At 41.2% G+C, this 18,871-nt stretch overlaps 1 protein-coding gene across 1 annotated transcript in view; it reads left to right on the top strand.

Annotated features, from left to right (window-relative positions):
* The window catches only part of LRPPRC (leucine rich pentatricopeptide repeat containing), a 116,335-nt gene extending 97,745 nt beyond the window's left edge, over nt 1-18,590 (top strand). Inside the window, exons 35-41 of the mRNA XM_056853382.1 lie at nt 3,419-3,623; nt 5,502-5,641; nt 6,658-6,773; nt 11,870-11,944; nt 14,018-14,102; nt 17,273-17,415; nt 18,480-18,590. Coding sequence (XP_056709360.1) covers nt 3,419-3,623; nt 5,502-5,641; nt 6,658-6,773; nt 11,870-11,944; nt 14,018-14,102; nt 17,273-17,415; nt 18,480-18,548 — 833 coding nt within the window. The 3' untranslated portion in view covers nt 18,549-18,590. The remainder of the gene's footprint in view (nt 1-3,418; nt 3,624-5,501; nt 5,642-6,657; nt 6,774-11,869; nt 11,945-14,017; nt 14,103-17,272; nt 17,416-18,479) is intronic.
* Nucleotides 18,591-18,871: the final 281 nt, after the last annotated feature.

Raw genomic sequence — 18,871 nt, 5'->3', positions numbered from 1 at the left:
GCTTTCCCCGCCCCGACAGACAGCTGGGGGGGGGCGTCTTATGGTCCCGACGCGCACGTGCCCAGCTGGCTCTGTGCGGCCCCGCCCGCCTCCCAGCTGGCTGTCGGGGCAGGGAACGCCGGCTCGCGCCGTCCCGACGCCCACGCGCCCAGCCGGCATTTGCTCCATAAGACAAGTTTTTAGAGGAGGAAAACAAGATTTTTTTCTTGTCTTCCTCCTCTAAAAACTAGGTGTGTCTTATGGAGCGGTGCGTCCTATGGAGCGAAAAATACGGTAGTTAATTTAAGAGGTTTTGCATATGTTGTAATGCTGGGGAGAGCGCAATAGACTGTTTTAAACTCCTTTTAAACACCTGTATAAATTTCCAGAATGTCATACAGCAGAATTTTCTTCTTGTTCACTCTTGAGTGATTGTGAAATATAAATGGTTCTTATGCTTAATGTTAACAAATCTAGTAAAAACAAATGCATTATCCCTAGTGGATCTGGTGTGTATTTGCTTGTTAGTTTAGGAATGCACTATAAGTAGGACAGGGGGTGGTGAAAGTAGAGAGACAGCCTAGATGCTTGTTTTGTTTTTTGTTTTTAATTTGAATTAGTTGGTGAAAAGAACTTGAGGAATGTAACAAGGATGCTCATGATTTTAAATCCATAAATACAGGCCTTTGATTAAGACTTGTGTACCAGATACGATAGGCATGGCCCAGTTATAGAACCAGCAAGATTTTTACCTCTCTACCTTGTGTGTGTGTATAAAGTGCCGTCAAGTGGCAGCTGACTTATGGCAACCCCTTTTGGGGTTTTCATGGCAAGAGACTAACAGAGGTGGTTTGCCAGTGCCTTCCTCTGCACAGCAACCCTGGTCTTCCTTGGTTGTCTCACATCCAAATACTAACCAGGGCTGACCCTGCTTAGCTTCAGAGATCTGACGAGATCAGGCTAGCCTGGGCCATCCAGGTAAGGGCCCGCTCCACCTTACTGAGCTGCAAAAACACATGAATGGTAATCATTTTCATGTCACCTATGAGCAGATCTGGTCATCTCCTGTTCCATTCCTTAAATAGAAGGTCTGTGGTCTATGGCGATTGCTTTAAGTATTATGCTTGTCCCATTTTTGTACAGGTATGCTGGATGATGCCCAGCATCAATGGAAAACACATACAAATAATATGCAGGCTATTAGCAAGGTTGATCGTTACCTCCACATATATAAAACTTGACTACCTACAGATAATGGTGTTAACTTGTAATGTATAGACACCAGCCTTTAATTCTTTAGGAATTAAACCCAAGAACCAACAGGAAGGCGTCTCCATCATTGTTAAACAGTAGGGGTCCCCAACGTGTTGCCCCTGGTCGCCAAGTGTTTTTAGAAAGTGAGTGGGACCAGGTGGCGCTATTGTCCACTGGAAATGTGATTGGCTGTGCAGGTTTTTTAAAAAATGTTTTGTTCACAGCAACTGCAACCACAACACAAGTGTCTTCATGGTGTGACTAAAGGTCACTGCAACCATTTCGAGGGTGGCCTGCACTTCCTGCAGCAGCCATTTTGTAGCTGCGCCCCACCACACTTGTGTCAGAATTCCAAAGGTGCCCACAGGCTCGAAAAGTTTGGGGGCCCTGGTTCTACGATGATGCATTCTTCAACCCCTGCACTGTAGTTTTCTGTAGTAAGAATTCATTTGTGACATAACCCAAAGTCCAGTTGTGGGGATTCGATGTGTAAAACAGCCCTCTGCCATATGGATCTGCCTTTCAGTGGAGGTCCTCCTTTGAGACTCTTCTCTGTGTGCTGTCAATCTGAGAAGCTTAGATAGGTAGCTACCGTGTTTCCCCGAAAATAAGACGTACCCATAAAATAAGCCGTAGCAGGATTTCTAAGCATTTGCGCAATATAAGCAATACCCCGAAAATAAGACATAGTGATAGGCGTGGCTAGAGGGAGACTAAACTCCCCTGAGCCCCACCCTCCATGGGCCATTGGGCTCAGTCTTCCCCTATTCCCGCACTCGCGCCCCGACCTCCCAGGGGGCGATCACTCCCATTCCTCGTCTTCTCCCCTCTCCCACTGACGGCTCCCCCTGCGATCCACCGCCACTCGCGGTGGACTCCCGCTCCCCCTCTGGAATGCGGGGCTGAGCTTTGGCCTCTGTTGGGTCCCCCGGGTTGTCCCCCCACCCCCGGGACCCGTGTCGTCTGCCTCGGGCCGGCCCACTTCCCCCCGAGGTGCAAGGTCGGCGCTTGGCCTCCCCCCGTTTCCCCCTCCGGCTCTGCATCCACCCACGCCGCCGGCGGGCTCAGCTGCCCTTGCCTCCTCTTCCCCCGGCCTGGTAAGTGGGGTTGCCTTCCCAGGCGTTGGGGTTCTCCCGGAGGGCCGGGTGTGGTGGTGGGGACAAGGCGCAGTCCAGAGGGTCCGCCCCAGGTCGCTGACTCGGGACACATACCGTACTTACGGTAATAAAAACAAGACATCCCCCGAAAATAAGGCATAGTGTGTCTTGTTGAGGAAAAATAAATATAAGACAATGTCTTATTTTCGGGAAAACACGGTACCAGAATGAGGACCTTTTTTTGTGGCCTTATCCTAGTTGTAGAATTCATTTACTGTTACTGTTTTGTAGAGACCAGGTTGAAGTTGTCCTGTTCTCCCAAGCCTTTAATAATACTTAATATGAACTGTTTCTTTTTTGTAATGTAGCTGCATATGCTTATTTATTTCACTTTTAGAACTGTTTTGTATGTAAGTATAGTCAGACTACTAAATAAAGTTGTAATACACTTTGGAGAGTGGGATGTTCTTTTAAACAAAAACAAGAAGTCATGTAAGGGTTTTACTTTTGGAAGCTCTTATCCCAAGAACAAAAACTAAATGCTAACTGAGGCTGAGTATGAGGCACAAGAAATTAAAATAACAGCTATCCATAGGCTATATTCACATGCAGTGACAAACCATGGTTGGTTTCTTTACAGGAACAAGTCTGGAAAATCTCTGTTCGTGGACTCCACTTGTACATAGCCATGAAATTTGCCCCATAGTTTTTGTCCAGACTTATTCTTGGTTGTCCAGACCAGGATTTGGACAAAGCCAATGTGATTTGGACAAAAAAAAAAATTATTTGTTTCTTATGGTCAGTTTCATAGCCACGCCTGAGGGGAAGAGAGGGGAGGGAGCCCACATTCCCTCATTTCCATGATAACAAACCTTGGTTTTGTCATTATATGTGTAATATGCCAGTATATGATTGCTTTCTTTAGATGTTGCTCAGAAGAACCTTACCTTCTTGTTCACTGAAGAGGGTTCAGGATACTTTGTCCTTTTCTTTCTTTTGCTTCTTAAATTTATGATGTTATATGAAGACCAAAGTTTCTGTATCTGAGTGGAGAGCTTTCTTTTTGTTCTCCATATTCTCCTCAATAGATGCATTGTCTTCTCTCAAGACCCTTCTTGAAAGTGGCAAAGTGCCCACTCGACTCGCAGTCACGCGTCTCGTTCAGGCTTTGGCTCAGAAGGGAGATCTGGAAAGCATACACGCAGTTGAGAAGATGATGGGAAACCTCAGCGGTTTTATTAAATTGTCACATATGCTTTTCATCAATAACACCGTGTTGGCTCACATCAAAAAGTAAGCCCCTTCTCGTGGATATTGCTTCTGTTTTACAAGCAGGAAAAAAAAGACAATATGGTGACCTTATTTTCTTTGCATACAAATAACCTTTATCTTCATTATAGTTAAATGGATGCTGAAATAACTGCCATTGAGATTTCTTTTCCGGGAAACAATGGAGACTGGAGTCCATTTAATGAAATGCAGAAGCTGGCAGGTTATTACTGGATAAGTGAACTTTGAGTAGGCTAATGATGTCAAACATGTACATTTATCGAATTCTGCCTACCTAAACGGTGCCCCTTCTTAGGCTGATGCCTGCAGTGACTTGTAACTGTTCTAATTCACAACACAATGCAAACCTCTACAAAGCCAATGGAAGTTTTTTTTTTCCTTTTTGCATCAGTAAGGTTTTTCTTTGTGTCAATGTCAGCATTACATTTGTGGGGCACCCCTCTATATAAGCAGGGTGCATGTGTGATTTTTCAGAGTTACAAAGGTGTGGTTCACATGCAGAATCTAACTTGGAAAGAAAAGGTGAGAGCTTAATTTTATAATGGAATCTTTGGAAACCTCCTTTTTAAAGAACATACATAAAATCTGAAAACTTTAAAGTGTACACTAGTTATTTGATTGCCATTCTTTTAAATGATTCCCAGGTATAAGCCATTCAATTTTCCTATGGAAACTTTTTCAAGGGAACTTCATTTGCTTTTTTTATATTAGGCATGTATGACTCTTTGTCTGACCAGTAGTCTTTAACATGATTTTCAATATTACTCTAAAGGCAAGGGTCCCCAAAGTGGTGCCCATGGGTGCCGTGGCACTTGCCAAAAACTTCCCTGATGCCCTCCAAGTGTTTTATATTACCTGTTCTCCCCTGGGCTTGGGTTTCCTTTGGGTGGGCATATAGCTCTGTCTCTTGTGGCAGCCATTCTGTATTGGGCCCACCCCCCTTGTGTTAGAATTCCAAAGGTGCCCCCAGACTCAAAAAGACTATAAGCAGTAGTTTCTCATCCTGCCCACTTCTAAAGCATATTAAATTTTAGGTGACGTTACATTACAAAGTATACCCAATTATAGCTATTTGCCCAGATTTCCTTTTTATCAACAAGTGACCTGCTAGCTCCTGGAGAGGAAATGCTGCTTTCTTTTGGAGTTCTGGTACCTTTGTGGATTGTTAGTTCCAGGCTCATCACAAAACTGTAACAAGTGTCAGTCTCTTAAGAACTGGTACCTGTTCAAATATTCCCTCCGTGAAAAAAAAATTTGCATATGAATTTTTTTGTATATATTACTTTTATCAAGGGCAAAATAAACTGTTTTTATTTCTTATGACAACAAATACTTTCTCATACTTTTACTCTCTTATGGTGCATAACTCCAAAGCGAGTGTGTGCAGTAGACAAAGCAGTTAAACATCTCACATCGAATATGGCTGTGTTTGCATCCAAAAGGACAGCTATGAAAAATTCAAGAAAATATTTAATTTAATATTATAAAAATACTCTTTGGGTCCTCTATATTAATTATTCAGGTGCTATCTCTTGATGTTTTGTTTTTGCCCTTTTACTATTTCAAAGAACTAACCAGCAGTCATCTTTGTTCTGTTAAGGAAGGGAAAAAAGGCAACATTTATGTCAGAGTTACTCAGCCATAGAACAGGTCATAGTTTGGTTGGAAAGAAACAGAGTTAGTGCCGACTTTACCCACTCAGCCATAAATTTGTTTCACTTTGTGTTGTGACAATATCTGCATGAATGGAGTCATAGGTACTTTTAGCATTGCTACTGTGTGTAATATTAATGTAGTAATAAAATAAAACATTCATGCACCTGCTTTATTGGTTTAGGATTAGGAACTAAACAAGTGTGATATTTCTTTTTTCTCCTCCAGCAATAACCTTGATGGTGCCGTGGAATACCTTGAGCCTCTTTTCACCTCTGGAAAACTGAGGTCGGAGACGGCAAGCTCAAGCATCAGCTTTGTGTACAGAAAGTTGATTGAAGAAAAACTGGAACCGGCTTTGGAGAGATGTAAGCCACACAAGTCAATCAGCAAGAACTGTTGAGGCTGTAGCTGAGTAGCAAAGCACGTGACTTGTATGCAGAAGGTCCCTAGTTCCATGACTGGCATATCCAGTTAGAGGATCTCTGGTCACAGTTGCTGAGTGTGGCTGCCCCTCCTACTGGTTGCTATTCAGGGGCCCAGACCATGGAGATGATCTTTTGTACCCATAGGAAGTAGGCTCCTCTTCAAAACAAGCTGTGGCCATGGCGGGTCGAGGAGAGATGTCTTCCATTCTCTCTCTTGAGGCAGTCTTTTCTCCTGCTTCTTCAGTGGATGGTTGTAGATTCCAGGCCTGCTCTGCTAATCTGATTCTGTTTCATACATTCAATTGTACTAGTCTGCCCCTTCACATACATACTATGTTGATAATTTGTGACCATGTAAGTTTCAAAATAAGCAACTTTTATAAAACTTTCCAGTCTTCTAAAGGCAATTCTTACTTGCCCCAGGTGATTTAGACCTCCATTCTGATACAGGTTAATTGACATTTTTACTTATTTGTGTTTGCTTAAAGAGAAACTTTCTGTGGCTTCATCCAATTACAGGACTCCCTCCTGAGGGAAACTCATCTGAACATTCTGTATTTTTAGATCCCAGACAAAGTTCATCCTGTTTTTCAAAAGCTTGGGAATTTTGCTAATTTTTAAAAAAAATTTTGCTGGGTTAATAATCAGTTTTTGTTTTTGTTCTTTCTGTTGTGTTTGCCTGACTGAGCAGCTGTGAAATGGTTTTGTTGTCTGTGCTGGTCACAAATGCTGTTCTCCCCCCCCCCCCCCCCGTTCTTTGGTGTGCCATTCTGATACTGCTTTATTGTGATGGGTTTGTTTAAATAATCTGCCTTAATTGCTATATCTGATATTAAAAATTAATAGCTTAAAGTCCTTACTTATTCAATGCCACTATATTTTATTGGTGTGTTTTTAAAACAAATGCATTGTTACTTGTGTAACTGTCCACTTTATTTCAATCATTTATTTTTCAGTGAGTGCCATGGCTGAACGATTAGCTAATCAGTTTGGAGTTTACAGGCCTGTCACAGACCTTTTCCTTCAGTATATCGATACAGGAAGAGTAGACGATGCCAGATTTCTACTAGAGGTAATAATACAGCACAATGCTAACAATGCTCTGAGCTTGTCAAAAGTAAAGTGAGGTGTTCTTAAATGTAGACATATGGGCAAAGGCCATGTACAGAACATGCTGAAGTTACTGGTCTTGAATTCCATCCGCATGACCTGGACTGCAGATTGGAAATTCTGGATTAATGCGACGCATGCCAGAGTTGTATTGGTTTGGTTTGGTTTGGTTTTGTATTGCTTTGTTTTTAATCAATGTCCCAAACTGCAGGAGATGTGAAATGTCCCAAACTGCAGAAATAATGACTAGTATCTGGCTGGGGCTTTTTAGCTGGGTTTCTCTTTGCAGAACATTCTCCCTCTCCCAACATCTTCAAATAATTCAAATAATGCTGTGAATGCCGATTCCAGTACACCCACCGTCCACCCCATTTTCTGCATCCTAGAGGAAAGAGGGCTGTGCTCCAGAGTAGGTGGGAGGGGGGAGAACCAAGAACAGGAGATGACCAAAGTGAGATAAGATATAACTGCATTTATTGCAATAGATTTTAATTGTCAAACAACATGAGGCCAATTTTTGGCTGAAAAGCTGGAGATAAATACCATAAATCTTTGCTGCCAACTATTTTCAGACAAAAAGTAGTTTTTCTTTAATTCCATAACTGCCTCTTTTGAATAGCCAAACACCTTCTCTGAGTACCACTGAAGGCTTATTACTATTATTATTAGTATTGTTGTTATTCGTAGAAGCGGCATTTGCTTTCTGCTTGGTTGTGTCACTGCATTTGTGCATTTGTCACTGGCACATTCTGACAAATGCAGATTTCCGGTGGTCCTCAGGCTCTTCATGTTTTTTCTTAAATTGGCTATCTTCAGGGAATGAGACAACGGCATTCATACCACTTTAACAGTGCTAAATATAAAGCTGGGAAATATGCAGAATGAACCATGGGTGATAAGAGCTGCCATTGGCAGTGTACGCAAACAGGCTCCGACGGGAAGTCTTTTCCCAGCAGGTGGCAGTCAAACAATCACAGTGATCCTGCAGATTGCTGCTTTTGTGTAGACTCCCTGTGTCAAATTGAGGCCTGTTACCAATTTCTGATAGTAAATAGTGCTACATTCACTTACATTCTTGCTTAGCTGCTAAGTACTTTAAAGGGTAAGAGGAAAGAAAAACCCTCTCTTTAGTCATCAGAAGGTTTTGTGGCATTGGGGGAGGAGGGGGGTTGGCAGTGGTGAATTCGATCAGTATCTGCTGCTTATATAATTAGGCGAACTATACATTCAGTGCTTGGGTTGTCGCCTTGTGCTGTAAGTATATGGGTTATTTTTATATGGGCTCCACAAATTTAAAGATCACATAATAAACAAGCCCTGATTTTCTTAGCTTAGAAATGGTGACGGGAATTTGAAATAACTATCTGATCATGGTTTCAGAGGGTAGCCTTGTTGGTCTGTAGTAGAACCGCTAGATTTGAATCCGGTAGCACCTTAGACATCAACAAGATTTTCGGGGTACCTGGCAAAGGGAGCCTTGACTCTCAAAAGCTCCTACCCCAAAAATCTTGCTGCTCTCTAAGGTGCCTCGGGTTCAAACCCAGCTGTTCTAACTGATAGTTGTGGGTGGGAGAGAAATGATGCTAAGCAAAGTATGCATTGGTGGAAAAGCTGTAGTTTGCAAAATAAGGAAAGGTTAGTGAGCAGAAAGGAATTACTATTTTTACTTTGCTTTCTTTGTTCTTACTCACCCTGGGTTTCAACTATGTAGGGAGAAAGGTGGATTTAGAACTATTTTATTTTAAATAAATAGAACTAATTATGGTGAGGTACAGGGGCCGTGTAGTCTCACTGAGCATGTCCAGGCCCCTGGGCTATTACTCTATGGTAGATCCATGCTGTAATAAAATAAACTTTAAATGTTATTATTTATAGAGGCTATAAGCGAGACTCTTCTTAAAAAGTCATAATTCTGTATGTATCATGCATAACCTACTGTATTTTTCGCTCCATAAGACACACTTTTTTCCTCCTCAAAAGTGAGGGGAAATGTCCATGCGTCTTATGGAGCGAATGCTGGCTGGGCGCGTGCGCGTCGGGACGGCACGAGCCAGCATTCCCTGCCCCGACGGCCAGCTGGGAGGCAGACGGGGCCGCGCAGCCAGCCAGCTCTGTGCGGCCCCGCCCGCCTCCCAGCTGGCCGTCGGGGCGGGGAACGCTGGCTCACGCCATCCCGACGTGCACGCGCCCAGCCAGCATTCGCTCCATAAGACAAGTTTTTAGAAGAGGAAAACAAGATTTTTTCTTGTTTTCCTCCTCTAAAAACTAGGTGCGTCTTATGGAAAGGTGCATCCTATGGAGCGAAAAATACAGTATATTTGCAGCTTATACCAAGTAACATTTCAGATGTTGTAAAAGTTGCAAATATAGGTTACACATGATGTAGTATTATGACTATGCTGTTTTCATGTAATTGGAGCCAGCGTGGTGTAGTGGTTAAGAGTGGTGGTTTGGAGCAGTGGACTCTGATCTGAAGAACTGGGTTTGATTCCCCACTCCTCCACATGAGCGGCGGAGGCTAATCTGGTGAAGAACTGGATTTGTTTCCTCACGCCTACACACGAAGCCAGCTGGGTGACCTTGGTCTAGTTACAGCTCTGTTAGAGCTCTCTCAGCCCCACCTACCTCACAGGGTGTCTGTTGTGGGGAAGGGAAGGTGATTGTAAGCCTGCTTGAGTCTCCCTTAAGTGGTAGAGAAGTTGGTATATAAAAACCAACGCTTCTCCTTCTCCTCCTTCTTCTAATGTACATAGTCAAGGGTGAGCTGCAGGGAGCTATACAGAGCAGTGAAGCTCCACTCTCTGACTAGACAGCCCATTCCTCACCTTTCGGCGGCTGGAGACAGTGTGACCAAGACGGCACCTCCAAACCCATTTCCTGGCCGACAAAAGGCTTTAAAAAACCTTTTTCCAGCTTTTTTAATTTTAAATGGGGCATTTTGCCCCATAGAGAACAGTGAGGCTGCGCCTGCAAAAAAGCAGGCACAGCAACGGTGTTCTCCCTGCTAGTGTGCAGGGCCAAAAGTGGACAGAAAGCTGCCTACTGGCAGCTCCATCCCCAGCACGCCCTGGGAACACCCCCCCCCCGGGAAGCCAGCATGGGCCTTTGTGCCAGTGGGACTCCAGCAGAAGGCCCAGCTGGCATCCCTGGGCGGCGTTGCCGCAGCAGCGCCAGGAGGCTATCGTCCAGGCCTCCCCAATGGCATCTGGCCCATCCTGGACGGCGCAAATAATGCTGATGCCGGTGCAGGGGGCCTGAACGCCAGCACAGCACCTTCCTGGCCTCCAAAGGACTTTTGTCCTTGGGATCAGGAATGTGCTGTTATTCAGCCACCTTCTCTCGCTTCCTTGACATTGACAACGGCCTATAAATCCTCTCTTTCTTAACAGCTACGAAACTTGAGGTACTGAATTGTGTGCCCAGTTCTACATTTCTGCTATGTTCCTACTAAACTGTACTTTGCAGACACCTGTGGTACTATACATGTTCTATTTAAAAGCTTTTAAGAGAACGTTTTGTGACATCACATCACAAATTGGTTCGTTCTAATGTTCGAAGAAGGGTGGCTAAGCTATTTCTTGCATATGCGATGAACCCTTTCCTTCAAAGCATAGAATGAAAGGATGGCAAATGCGTTGCTCAGAAAGGGTTCTCCTGTTCACGAAGGAGTGGTTTTACATTTTGGATGGAACATTGCATGAAAAAATATAACTAAATCCAGATATGCTGATCTGCCTTTGCAAAAAGCTTGTGAAAGCTTGCACAAACAGAAACATGAGAGCTGCTGTAGAAACTTCTGTTACGGCATAGCATGAACTTGGAAAAACTATCTTCTGCTCACAGTTCTTTGTTTCCAATATGCTATTAACCCCATTGCATGTTTCTCTGGAGCCTCTCTTGTTGGCATCTATCATAAAGCAATTATTTGCCTTAATAACTGTTCCGGCTTGGCGGAGAAGGGGGGAGTCAGGATAAACATTTAATAATGAATGAAAGTACAGGGATTTCAACTTGGCTTCCTTTTCTACCATTCTACCTTTTCTACCATTCCAACGATAAACTTTTCACTGAGCTCTCCAAGTACTTGACAAGGCAGCTTTATACACATTGTGCGTTCTTAATGGCTTATTGAATTAGTTTTTATTCACAGATGTCTACAGTATCAGCTTATAAAATAATGCACAGTGCCACCTGTGTGTACACATGTTCTGCAAAGTAGAATTAGCTTATACTGTGAGGTTTTAGCATTGACGGAGAAAGTCTTGCGCTATTCTTTGTTTAAAAGTGCTTCCCCCCCCCCAAAAAAAGACACCTTGAAGTATAAACTAAAATATTGCTTGGCATACTTGATTTTGTGTGTGTGTGTGTGTTATAGTTTCCAAGGATGGGGTAGACACTTGATTTATTGGGTCTGTCACAAACTTTTTTTAAGTTTAACTTTTGTCTCTTGAGCACTGGCTGTCTGTTGCAGAGAAAGCCTTTTATAAAATAGAGAGATTGAAATCAGTCCTTTTGTATGCATAAGTGTAGGTAATTATACTTTAAAGAGAACTTGCTTTGTACATTTTAATTTTTATAAAGAAACGAGCAGTTATCTCCCTGACACCTTATTAAATGTATAATTAACCTTATGATCCCTAGCTCACTTGTGAATGCTTGGCAGAATAATTGGAGAGGAATAGTGTTCTCCCCCCCCCCTTTCTTTCTTTTACAGTCCTAAATCTCTTTTTCTGTGGGATGTTAAAGCATTTTTTTTCTCTTTTTTTCCTCCCCCCCCCCCTTTTCAGCAAACCTAATGCTTACTGTGCCAAGGACAGCAATTGCCAACGAGCAAAAAAAAAAAAAAATTGGCATGGCACACCATTTGTTTTCCTTTTCTGCACGTTTTTAATACGTGGTCGACGATTAAGGCCTTTGCAATAACCAGTAATATATCATTATTACCAAACCTTTTTAATTGGAAGTTTTCACCTTAGCTAGTTTTATTTATCAAGAGAACACAGTTGCTTTTGCTCATTTAATTTCCTCTCTTCCCTCTCCCTCTTTCCATCTTAAAAGAGATACAGCGCAATAGGTGAACAAAAGAGGAATCTGATGGCTTTCATTGCTCGGACATCCCAGTATCCAGGACAGGTAGAACAACTTTTCTGCTTGAATGTAATTTGTATGTTCTTTCCAGCATCTTCACTTAATTGTGCCCTCTGACCAGCATTCACAGCTATTTAGCATTCAGTTTCTTTACTGTATTCAGTGAAATTTGGCTTGCCATGTTTGTTTGTTTTTTTAAAAAAACATAGTGTCTTCTTGCAGGGGAACCTGCTTGGGCAATTCACAGGTGCTTCTTGTATTGGCTAACATCTACCTTAGAGAGGCTGCTGATAACTGTATTTGCACATATATGATATGTGCCAGGCCACAACTGTTGGGACAAGTTTATCAACTTCTATGCTGTGGTGGTGTAAATCCTTGGCATTGTTTTTTCTTGTGAAGATTTAGTTTGTTTTCAGGAAAATTAGTCAGCACCTGCAAGGATTCCTGGGGGGAGTTGTACAATTGAGAAATCACCACCATCACCCCATCTCTCACTCGAGGATGCTATATTGATGTCAGCTTGCATAATATTGGGAAAATACACTGTATGGTAGTTTCTAAAATTGCAGACTGTGGTCATGAAGAACCACTTCAACTACTAGTTCACTACAAGCATCTCTTAAAATATACAATCGCCAAGCAAGCTGCCATACTTAATTGTGAATTGGCTGTAGAGTATTTCAGCATGCAAAGAGGTGATGTCATCAAAATAATTTTTTCAGATATCAATAATCACAGTTCTATATAAATCTCTAAAAATTGTAACAGCAAGTTTAGAAATTGCAGTATTTTAAAAGAACAAATTGAGGAATGTGTCTATTTTACCTTTATCCTAATACCTTGATACACTTATTCTTTGTAATCTGCCTTGAGTCCCAGAGAAAAAAGCAGACTATAAATAAAATAAATACATTTGAGAATGTATAGGCCTTTTTTTTTTTTTACTGAGACAGCACCCAAAGCATGGTAAAAAAAATCACACACTGCTAACATTAATAAAGCAATAAAGCACCCATACTGATCAATAAATCAGTCAATATAAACCAGATTACAAAGCCAGGTAAAATAATGCATTTCCTGGTTAAAACCCAGCAGAAAATACCCCGTTATTTAGCAGGGAAAGCCTATTTAAAGAGAGAGGATTTCAGCAGTCTAGAGTATAGAAATCAAATGAATATCACAAGGCATTTCATGTTGTAATCCAGAGAGAGCCTAGCTCTGTACTTACATGATCCCCACCTCCAAAGAGAAGGTGGGACACAAAAAATATTCTTATGTGTCTCTGATAAGAATTTTTAAATTAAAGTTGAGGACCTCTTCAGTACCATCCAACATGTACTCTTATAAGAGAAACTTTGGTCAGTTAGGCAGCCAAATAGTTCTGTTTTGGACAGCAAGTAATTTGTTTAAAAGAAGGTATTAATAGAAAAAGCGTACTACCGAGATCACTTGACTTCTCGTAAACAGGTTACATGCGTTGTTACTTTAAAAGACACCCCCCCCCTTCAGAATGCAACATGTAACATATTTGTGTGGAATTGTTGTGCTTCAAGATGCGGATGAGACTTGCTTTCTCTTCGCTTATAAGTGCTTAATCATTTGTTGTTAGAATAACATTAAGGACACAACCCTCTGAACAGGCCACAGTATTTTCTAGATTGTGTTGTATATCTTCATCTTCCTAAATACATAGGATTACATTAAAGGCTGATGTTCTCATATTCATGGACTTGATGGTTTTCTAAATTGCTTAAATAAGTCACAGAGAGCGGCAAATGTTCTACGTCCACATCATGCCTCTGTTTTTCTGAGCAATTTCTTCAAAATAAGCTTCCTTCATAGCCCTATGAATAGCTGTATTAGTCTCCCACAAACTTAGTAGTAGCTTGGAGGCTTAGCTCAAAGAAACCATTGTGTGAGTGATATTATTGGTATTTATTGTTATCATTTCTTTTTATATTGCTCATATAGCATAAGAATGGGGGCATGACAAAGAGGGTTTTGCAGTCTGGTTTCTCATTCTCTATTTAAATGAACTCTTGCACTAATCCTGCCTGCACGTACCTCTAGTTGTCCACTATAAAACCAAAAACTGTTTGTTTTTAATTTTTCTAGGTTCATAAAATCAAGTCATTGTTAGAACTGATTCCTGACTTTCCAGATATGAAAAAAGTTTACTCTTTCCTCATGAGATGCTATGGTAAGCTATTGCATATTTAAATTCAGAATTTCATGGACACCATTTGTGGTTCAGAAAATCATGTATGGGTTAACACTTAAGATTATTTGAAATTCATATGTATATAGCTTGTTAAGAGCTCAGAGACAACACCAGTGAAATTTGCATTGTAGCTGCTGATTATATGGACCAGACAAAATAAAATTTAACAAACTTATTGCAGGGAAGAAGGATATTGCATGCGAAAAAGGCCTTTTGTACAAGACCTTGGAGGTTAGAGGAGATAATATTAAACTAAGTGAACATTCATCTGCTGTAAAGAACAGAACAAAATTTCTACAAAGCTTCATAGCTTGCCATTCAGTTTTAGTTTGCTTAATTGATCGTGTCAGTTTCTGACTAAACTTTTTATTTTGATGGTAAAGGCATTTAGCCACGAACTGATTTTTCTTAATGAACTGTTAGCTGTTGATACTGTCATGTGCTCTGGTTGTACAGGTTGCATTCTGAATGTCACATCTGCCTCCCCCCCCCCAGTCCCCTGGAAGGGGGTGGGATTGCTCAGGTGGTCAGGAAATAACCACATTCAGAGATGCACAGTACAGTTTCAAGGGCACACGCAAGTTTGTTACTCTTACCAAGTACAGATTCCACTTTGGAAAGTAACAAGTGCAGAGAACCCTATTAGGTTTTCTATATATATTAAGAAATTCCATTACCTTTTTTGAGTAGCCTAAAGTTATATTAATTAGCAATGTTCTTTCTTTTTGTTCCTCCCTAAATTCAAACTTCCATGCTGCAAGAGTTTTATGTTAACCTCAGATATTGTTAAAGGGCAGGCACTGTTTCTGTTTTTAATATAGAGCAGCTTGATTTGAGTCCAGTAACCCCTTAGAGACCAACAAGATTCTCGGGCTGTGAGTTTTCAGGAGTCAAAGAATTTTGACAAAGTACTTTGACTCTTGAAAGTTTGCATGGTCCCCAAAGGTGCTGTTGGATTCAGATCTAGCTGTTCTACTGCTAGACCAACATGGCTACCACCTGACACTGTTTTTCAGATAATATTTTTGTGACCAATTTTGCTGGAAAGGTGAATGAGTTGCAGAAAAATGAGCTGCAAAGGTAGGCTGCCTACCAGCCAGGAATCATGTGGTTCTGCTTGTCACCAGACACCTAAACCTCTGGGACTGTGTCCAGGATAATTGGGGGAGTGGGGATTGAGAGAGAGAGAGAGAGAGAGCTCTTTTTAATTCCTAGCCCAGAATATACCAAGAAAACGTCTCAGTTGTGCGGTCCATTAAACATAATCTCAGTGTTAGATCTTCCTTTTTTTGTTTTTTCATACAATAGATACTTCTATTTTAAAGAAATGGGAAGTTAACAATTTCTATTATACCTTCATTAAACCATCACTTTGTGCAGGTTCTGAAGCCTCCCACAGTTAGAAAGAAACTCTTCCACTTGCAGCTGTGAGTGGGAAGTTTTTCCTTGGCAAATGGAAAGTCTGAAATGTACCTCTCTGCAGAATAAACTCTCTGCAGACTAACCTTTTTCCTTATGAAAACAGTTCAGTAACTTTCTGTTGTGAAGGCTAGAATTTTCCAGGTCCTGGACAAAGACCAGTTTAGTGACTCGCCTTCCATCACAAGTAAAGCAGAAGGAAAGACATCCGATAGTGTCGCTGCTTGAGAGTGGCAGGGGAAAATAATTTGATGGCCAAGCTTACAAAATAATTTAATTGCAAAGCTTGGATCCATACTTGGATTCCTAGTTTATCTGTTCATAAATTCTTATGAATTGCTTTTGAATTGCAATAAAGCACTCAAAGTGATGTACAAGAATCCAGGTGTAGAAAGAAAACAAATTCCTTTGTTAATTCCTGATTTTTTTGTTATACTCTTAAGTTTTTTGTCTTTGGTGTCTTCTTTTCAAATGACCTGAAATTTTATAACCCTACAAGGAATTCTGACCAGGTTATTATATCTTCAAAGGACTGCCTTCAAAGGAGAGTCAACATGGTATTGTAGTTAGGGTGCTAGGCTAGGATCTGGGAGACACAGGCTGAAATCCCCACCCTGCTGTAGAATTTTGCTGGGTGACCTTGGGTTGTTGGGAGGATAAAATACAGGCAAATGATGTCAGCCACTTTGGGCTGGAAATAAAGGAAACATTGGAAATCTGTCCATGTAGTACAGACAGTGTTTAAAACCTAGTTTCCCTAGTTCACATCTAGTGATCAAGGAGCAAAAGCTTCATTTTGTAGAGCTTCTCCTCTTCTCCAGCAAACTTGGAATAGTTTTTGTTTAGTAGATTCCCTCTTTTGAGATGTTGAGAGATGGCTTGCTCTTGCCTGCCTCTGTATCATGGCCCTGGACTTCCTTGGTGGTCTCCCATCCAAATACTAACCAGGGCCAACCCTGCTTAGCTTCTGAGATCTAATGAGATCGGGCTAGCCTGGGCTCGCCAGGTCAGGGCTATCTTTTTTTTACCCGATTAAATCTATTTACTTCAGAGTCCAAAAGGAAGAGGCCTTTTTTTAATGAAAAAGAAGAAGACAAGAACTTCATGAACAAAAACTGTCACTTACTATTGAAAGAAAAGGCTATGTTTAGTATTTTCTTTCTTCAGATTTTGGGATATGGAGTGTTCCTTTTTAGTACACAAATCCAAGGTGGAGAGCCAAATAAGGTTTGTTTCAGTTGCCTAGGCTTTTTCTTATGCTTTCCAGTAGAAAGAAATCCATTATAGCTTCAATCAGGATGCCGGCTACTTCAGTATAATAATAGAAAGGAAAAGCCGCCATCTTTTTTCACACTTGGCACAGGGACAAGGAAGTCAGTTTATCTCTTAGGCTCGCAGTGCAGAAGTGCCCCAGGAGTCCCAAAATTTGGCATCTCCACTCTTCAGCCCCCGTAATTCTTCAAGAGACAAATTTAATCTGCAATTAAAGCTTCCTCTCATTTATTCACAACAATTATTCGATTAACTCCTTGCATCCCTCCTTCAGATCTACTTAAGCCAAGAATTTCTTTTTTTTACTGGCATTACTATAGAGTAACCAGTTTAAGCCTGGTAGCCACCTGCAAACCATAACTATGACTCATAAACCGAAGGGATCTAGAAATTTCTGGCATAACACATTCTGTTGTTAAACCATTCCTGCAATGTTTTCCTCTTTGCTTTCTCCTTAGCAATAGATGGGGACGTTGCTTCAGCAAAAGCTCTATATGAGAAAATGAAAGCAGAGAAATTGCACCCGGACGAGTTGTTCTTGAAACGCTTGGCCGTCCTCCTGAAGAATGCAGGAGAGCCTGTTCCTTTCACGGAGCCCCCTGTGAGTGTTTACCCGTTTTCAAATGAAATACCTCTGCGGACTTGTGTGTGTGTGTTGTGTGTTAAGGCAACTAGCGGCATACTTAATTATGCTGGGATTAAGTCTTCACAGAGAACCCTCAGAGGAGCCGGCAAACAAAGCGTGGAGTAGGGTTGGCAAGCATTGTAGTAATCTGGCATCAGACGTGACTGGTAGGTGTAGGAAACCTTCTGGGGCTCTGGTGTTCAAAGTACAAGATCATTATTCAGCATTCGTGTTGAGGTGTTACTTTATCCAGCATCCTTGCGATGTTTTATCACCAACATTTAAACGGGAAATGACTTCTACTTGCTTTTATTTCAGAATAGGTTTAGGTGTCAGCTAATTGCTAGTTTTTAAATGCAAAGGTTTTTTCCTCCCCAAATAGTATTTGTAGGATGGAAGCGTAAAACGTAAGAACTAATTTTCTCAGGCAGCTTGACTTCTCTTAACTGATTTTGCCAACAAAAACACATACTGTAGCCCCTCTGTAAACGCTGCCTAATTGAGGGGAATAAATGCATATAAAGGTGTGGCGACTGCTTAAAATAACTTCATCAGTCCATTACTTAGGATGAGAATTTAAAAAGCAAGGACTGAAGAGTTAACATAGATGTAATTATTGGGGTTAATTAGTGTTTTGCTTTTTTTTAAAAGCTAGGATTATCTAAGACCTGTTTTGGAGGCAGCTTGTTTTCTCTGGTAGCGAGAAATCTCACTTTTCATTTAGATGCATGAATGGGTTAAAGCAGTAAATGTTATGGTGTGCATCTGGAGTACATTTCCTTCTGAGTACATTTATGGGAGAGGTAGTATTGTTTAGATCAGTAGCTATTGAATGTTTGGCCAGTGGCCAGGTGATGATTTCTCCTCCCGATCAGGAACAGGGTTCCAATCCTAGTCTTTTAGGTCAGTCCTCGGAGAGGTTTCACCTTGTAATGCTTGGGAAGCAGGGAGATTTGAGCCATGGTTTCAGTCTTTACAGTAAAAAAAAATACAGATCTGCCTTCTTTCCAACCTTCCTCTTTCCCTTCATTCCCTTGCAGGAGAGTTTCAAATTCTACGCAGACAAACTACGGAAAGAACATGAAGAACATTCATCAGATGAAGATTAACTTTTATATATATGGTGGTTGTTGTTAATATTGTCACTGTGAGAGACTGTATTAAATAACATGTTGTCGGAAAAAATAAAATTGAAAATAGGACTTTTCAGTGTAATATACCTGACGTCTAAAATTGTGTCCTGAATTTCTTGCTATTTCTAAATCTCGTGGACCTTGCTGGACATGGTAGCATGACTGTAGCAAAGTATCCCCTTCATACATGGCTGTAAAATATTACAAGATGGGGAAAAGAGGTGGTTTAGCAGTACCAAATATAAAGCTGCACCTTTATAAATGCTGCTTTGCTGTGGTAGACATTAAGCTTCATGTTG

Source organism: Euleptes europaea, chromosome 7 (assembly GCF_029931775.1).
Source record: "Euleptes europaea isolate rEulEur1 chromosome 7, rEulEur1.hap1, whole genome shotgun sequence".
In the NCBI taxonomy this organism is placed as follows: domain Eukaryota; kingdom Metazoa; phylum Chordata; class Lepidosauria; order Squamata; family Sphaerodactylidae; genus Euleptes; species Euleptes europaea.
Note: the sequence above shows the minus strand (reverse complement) of the source record. Positions and strands in the feature narration are given on the sequence as shown.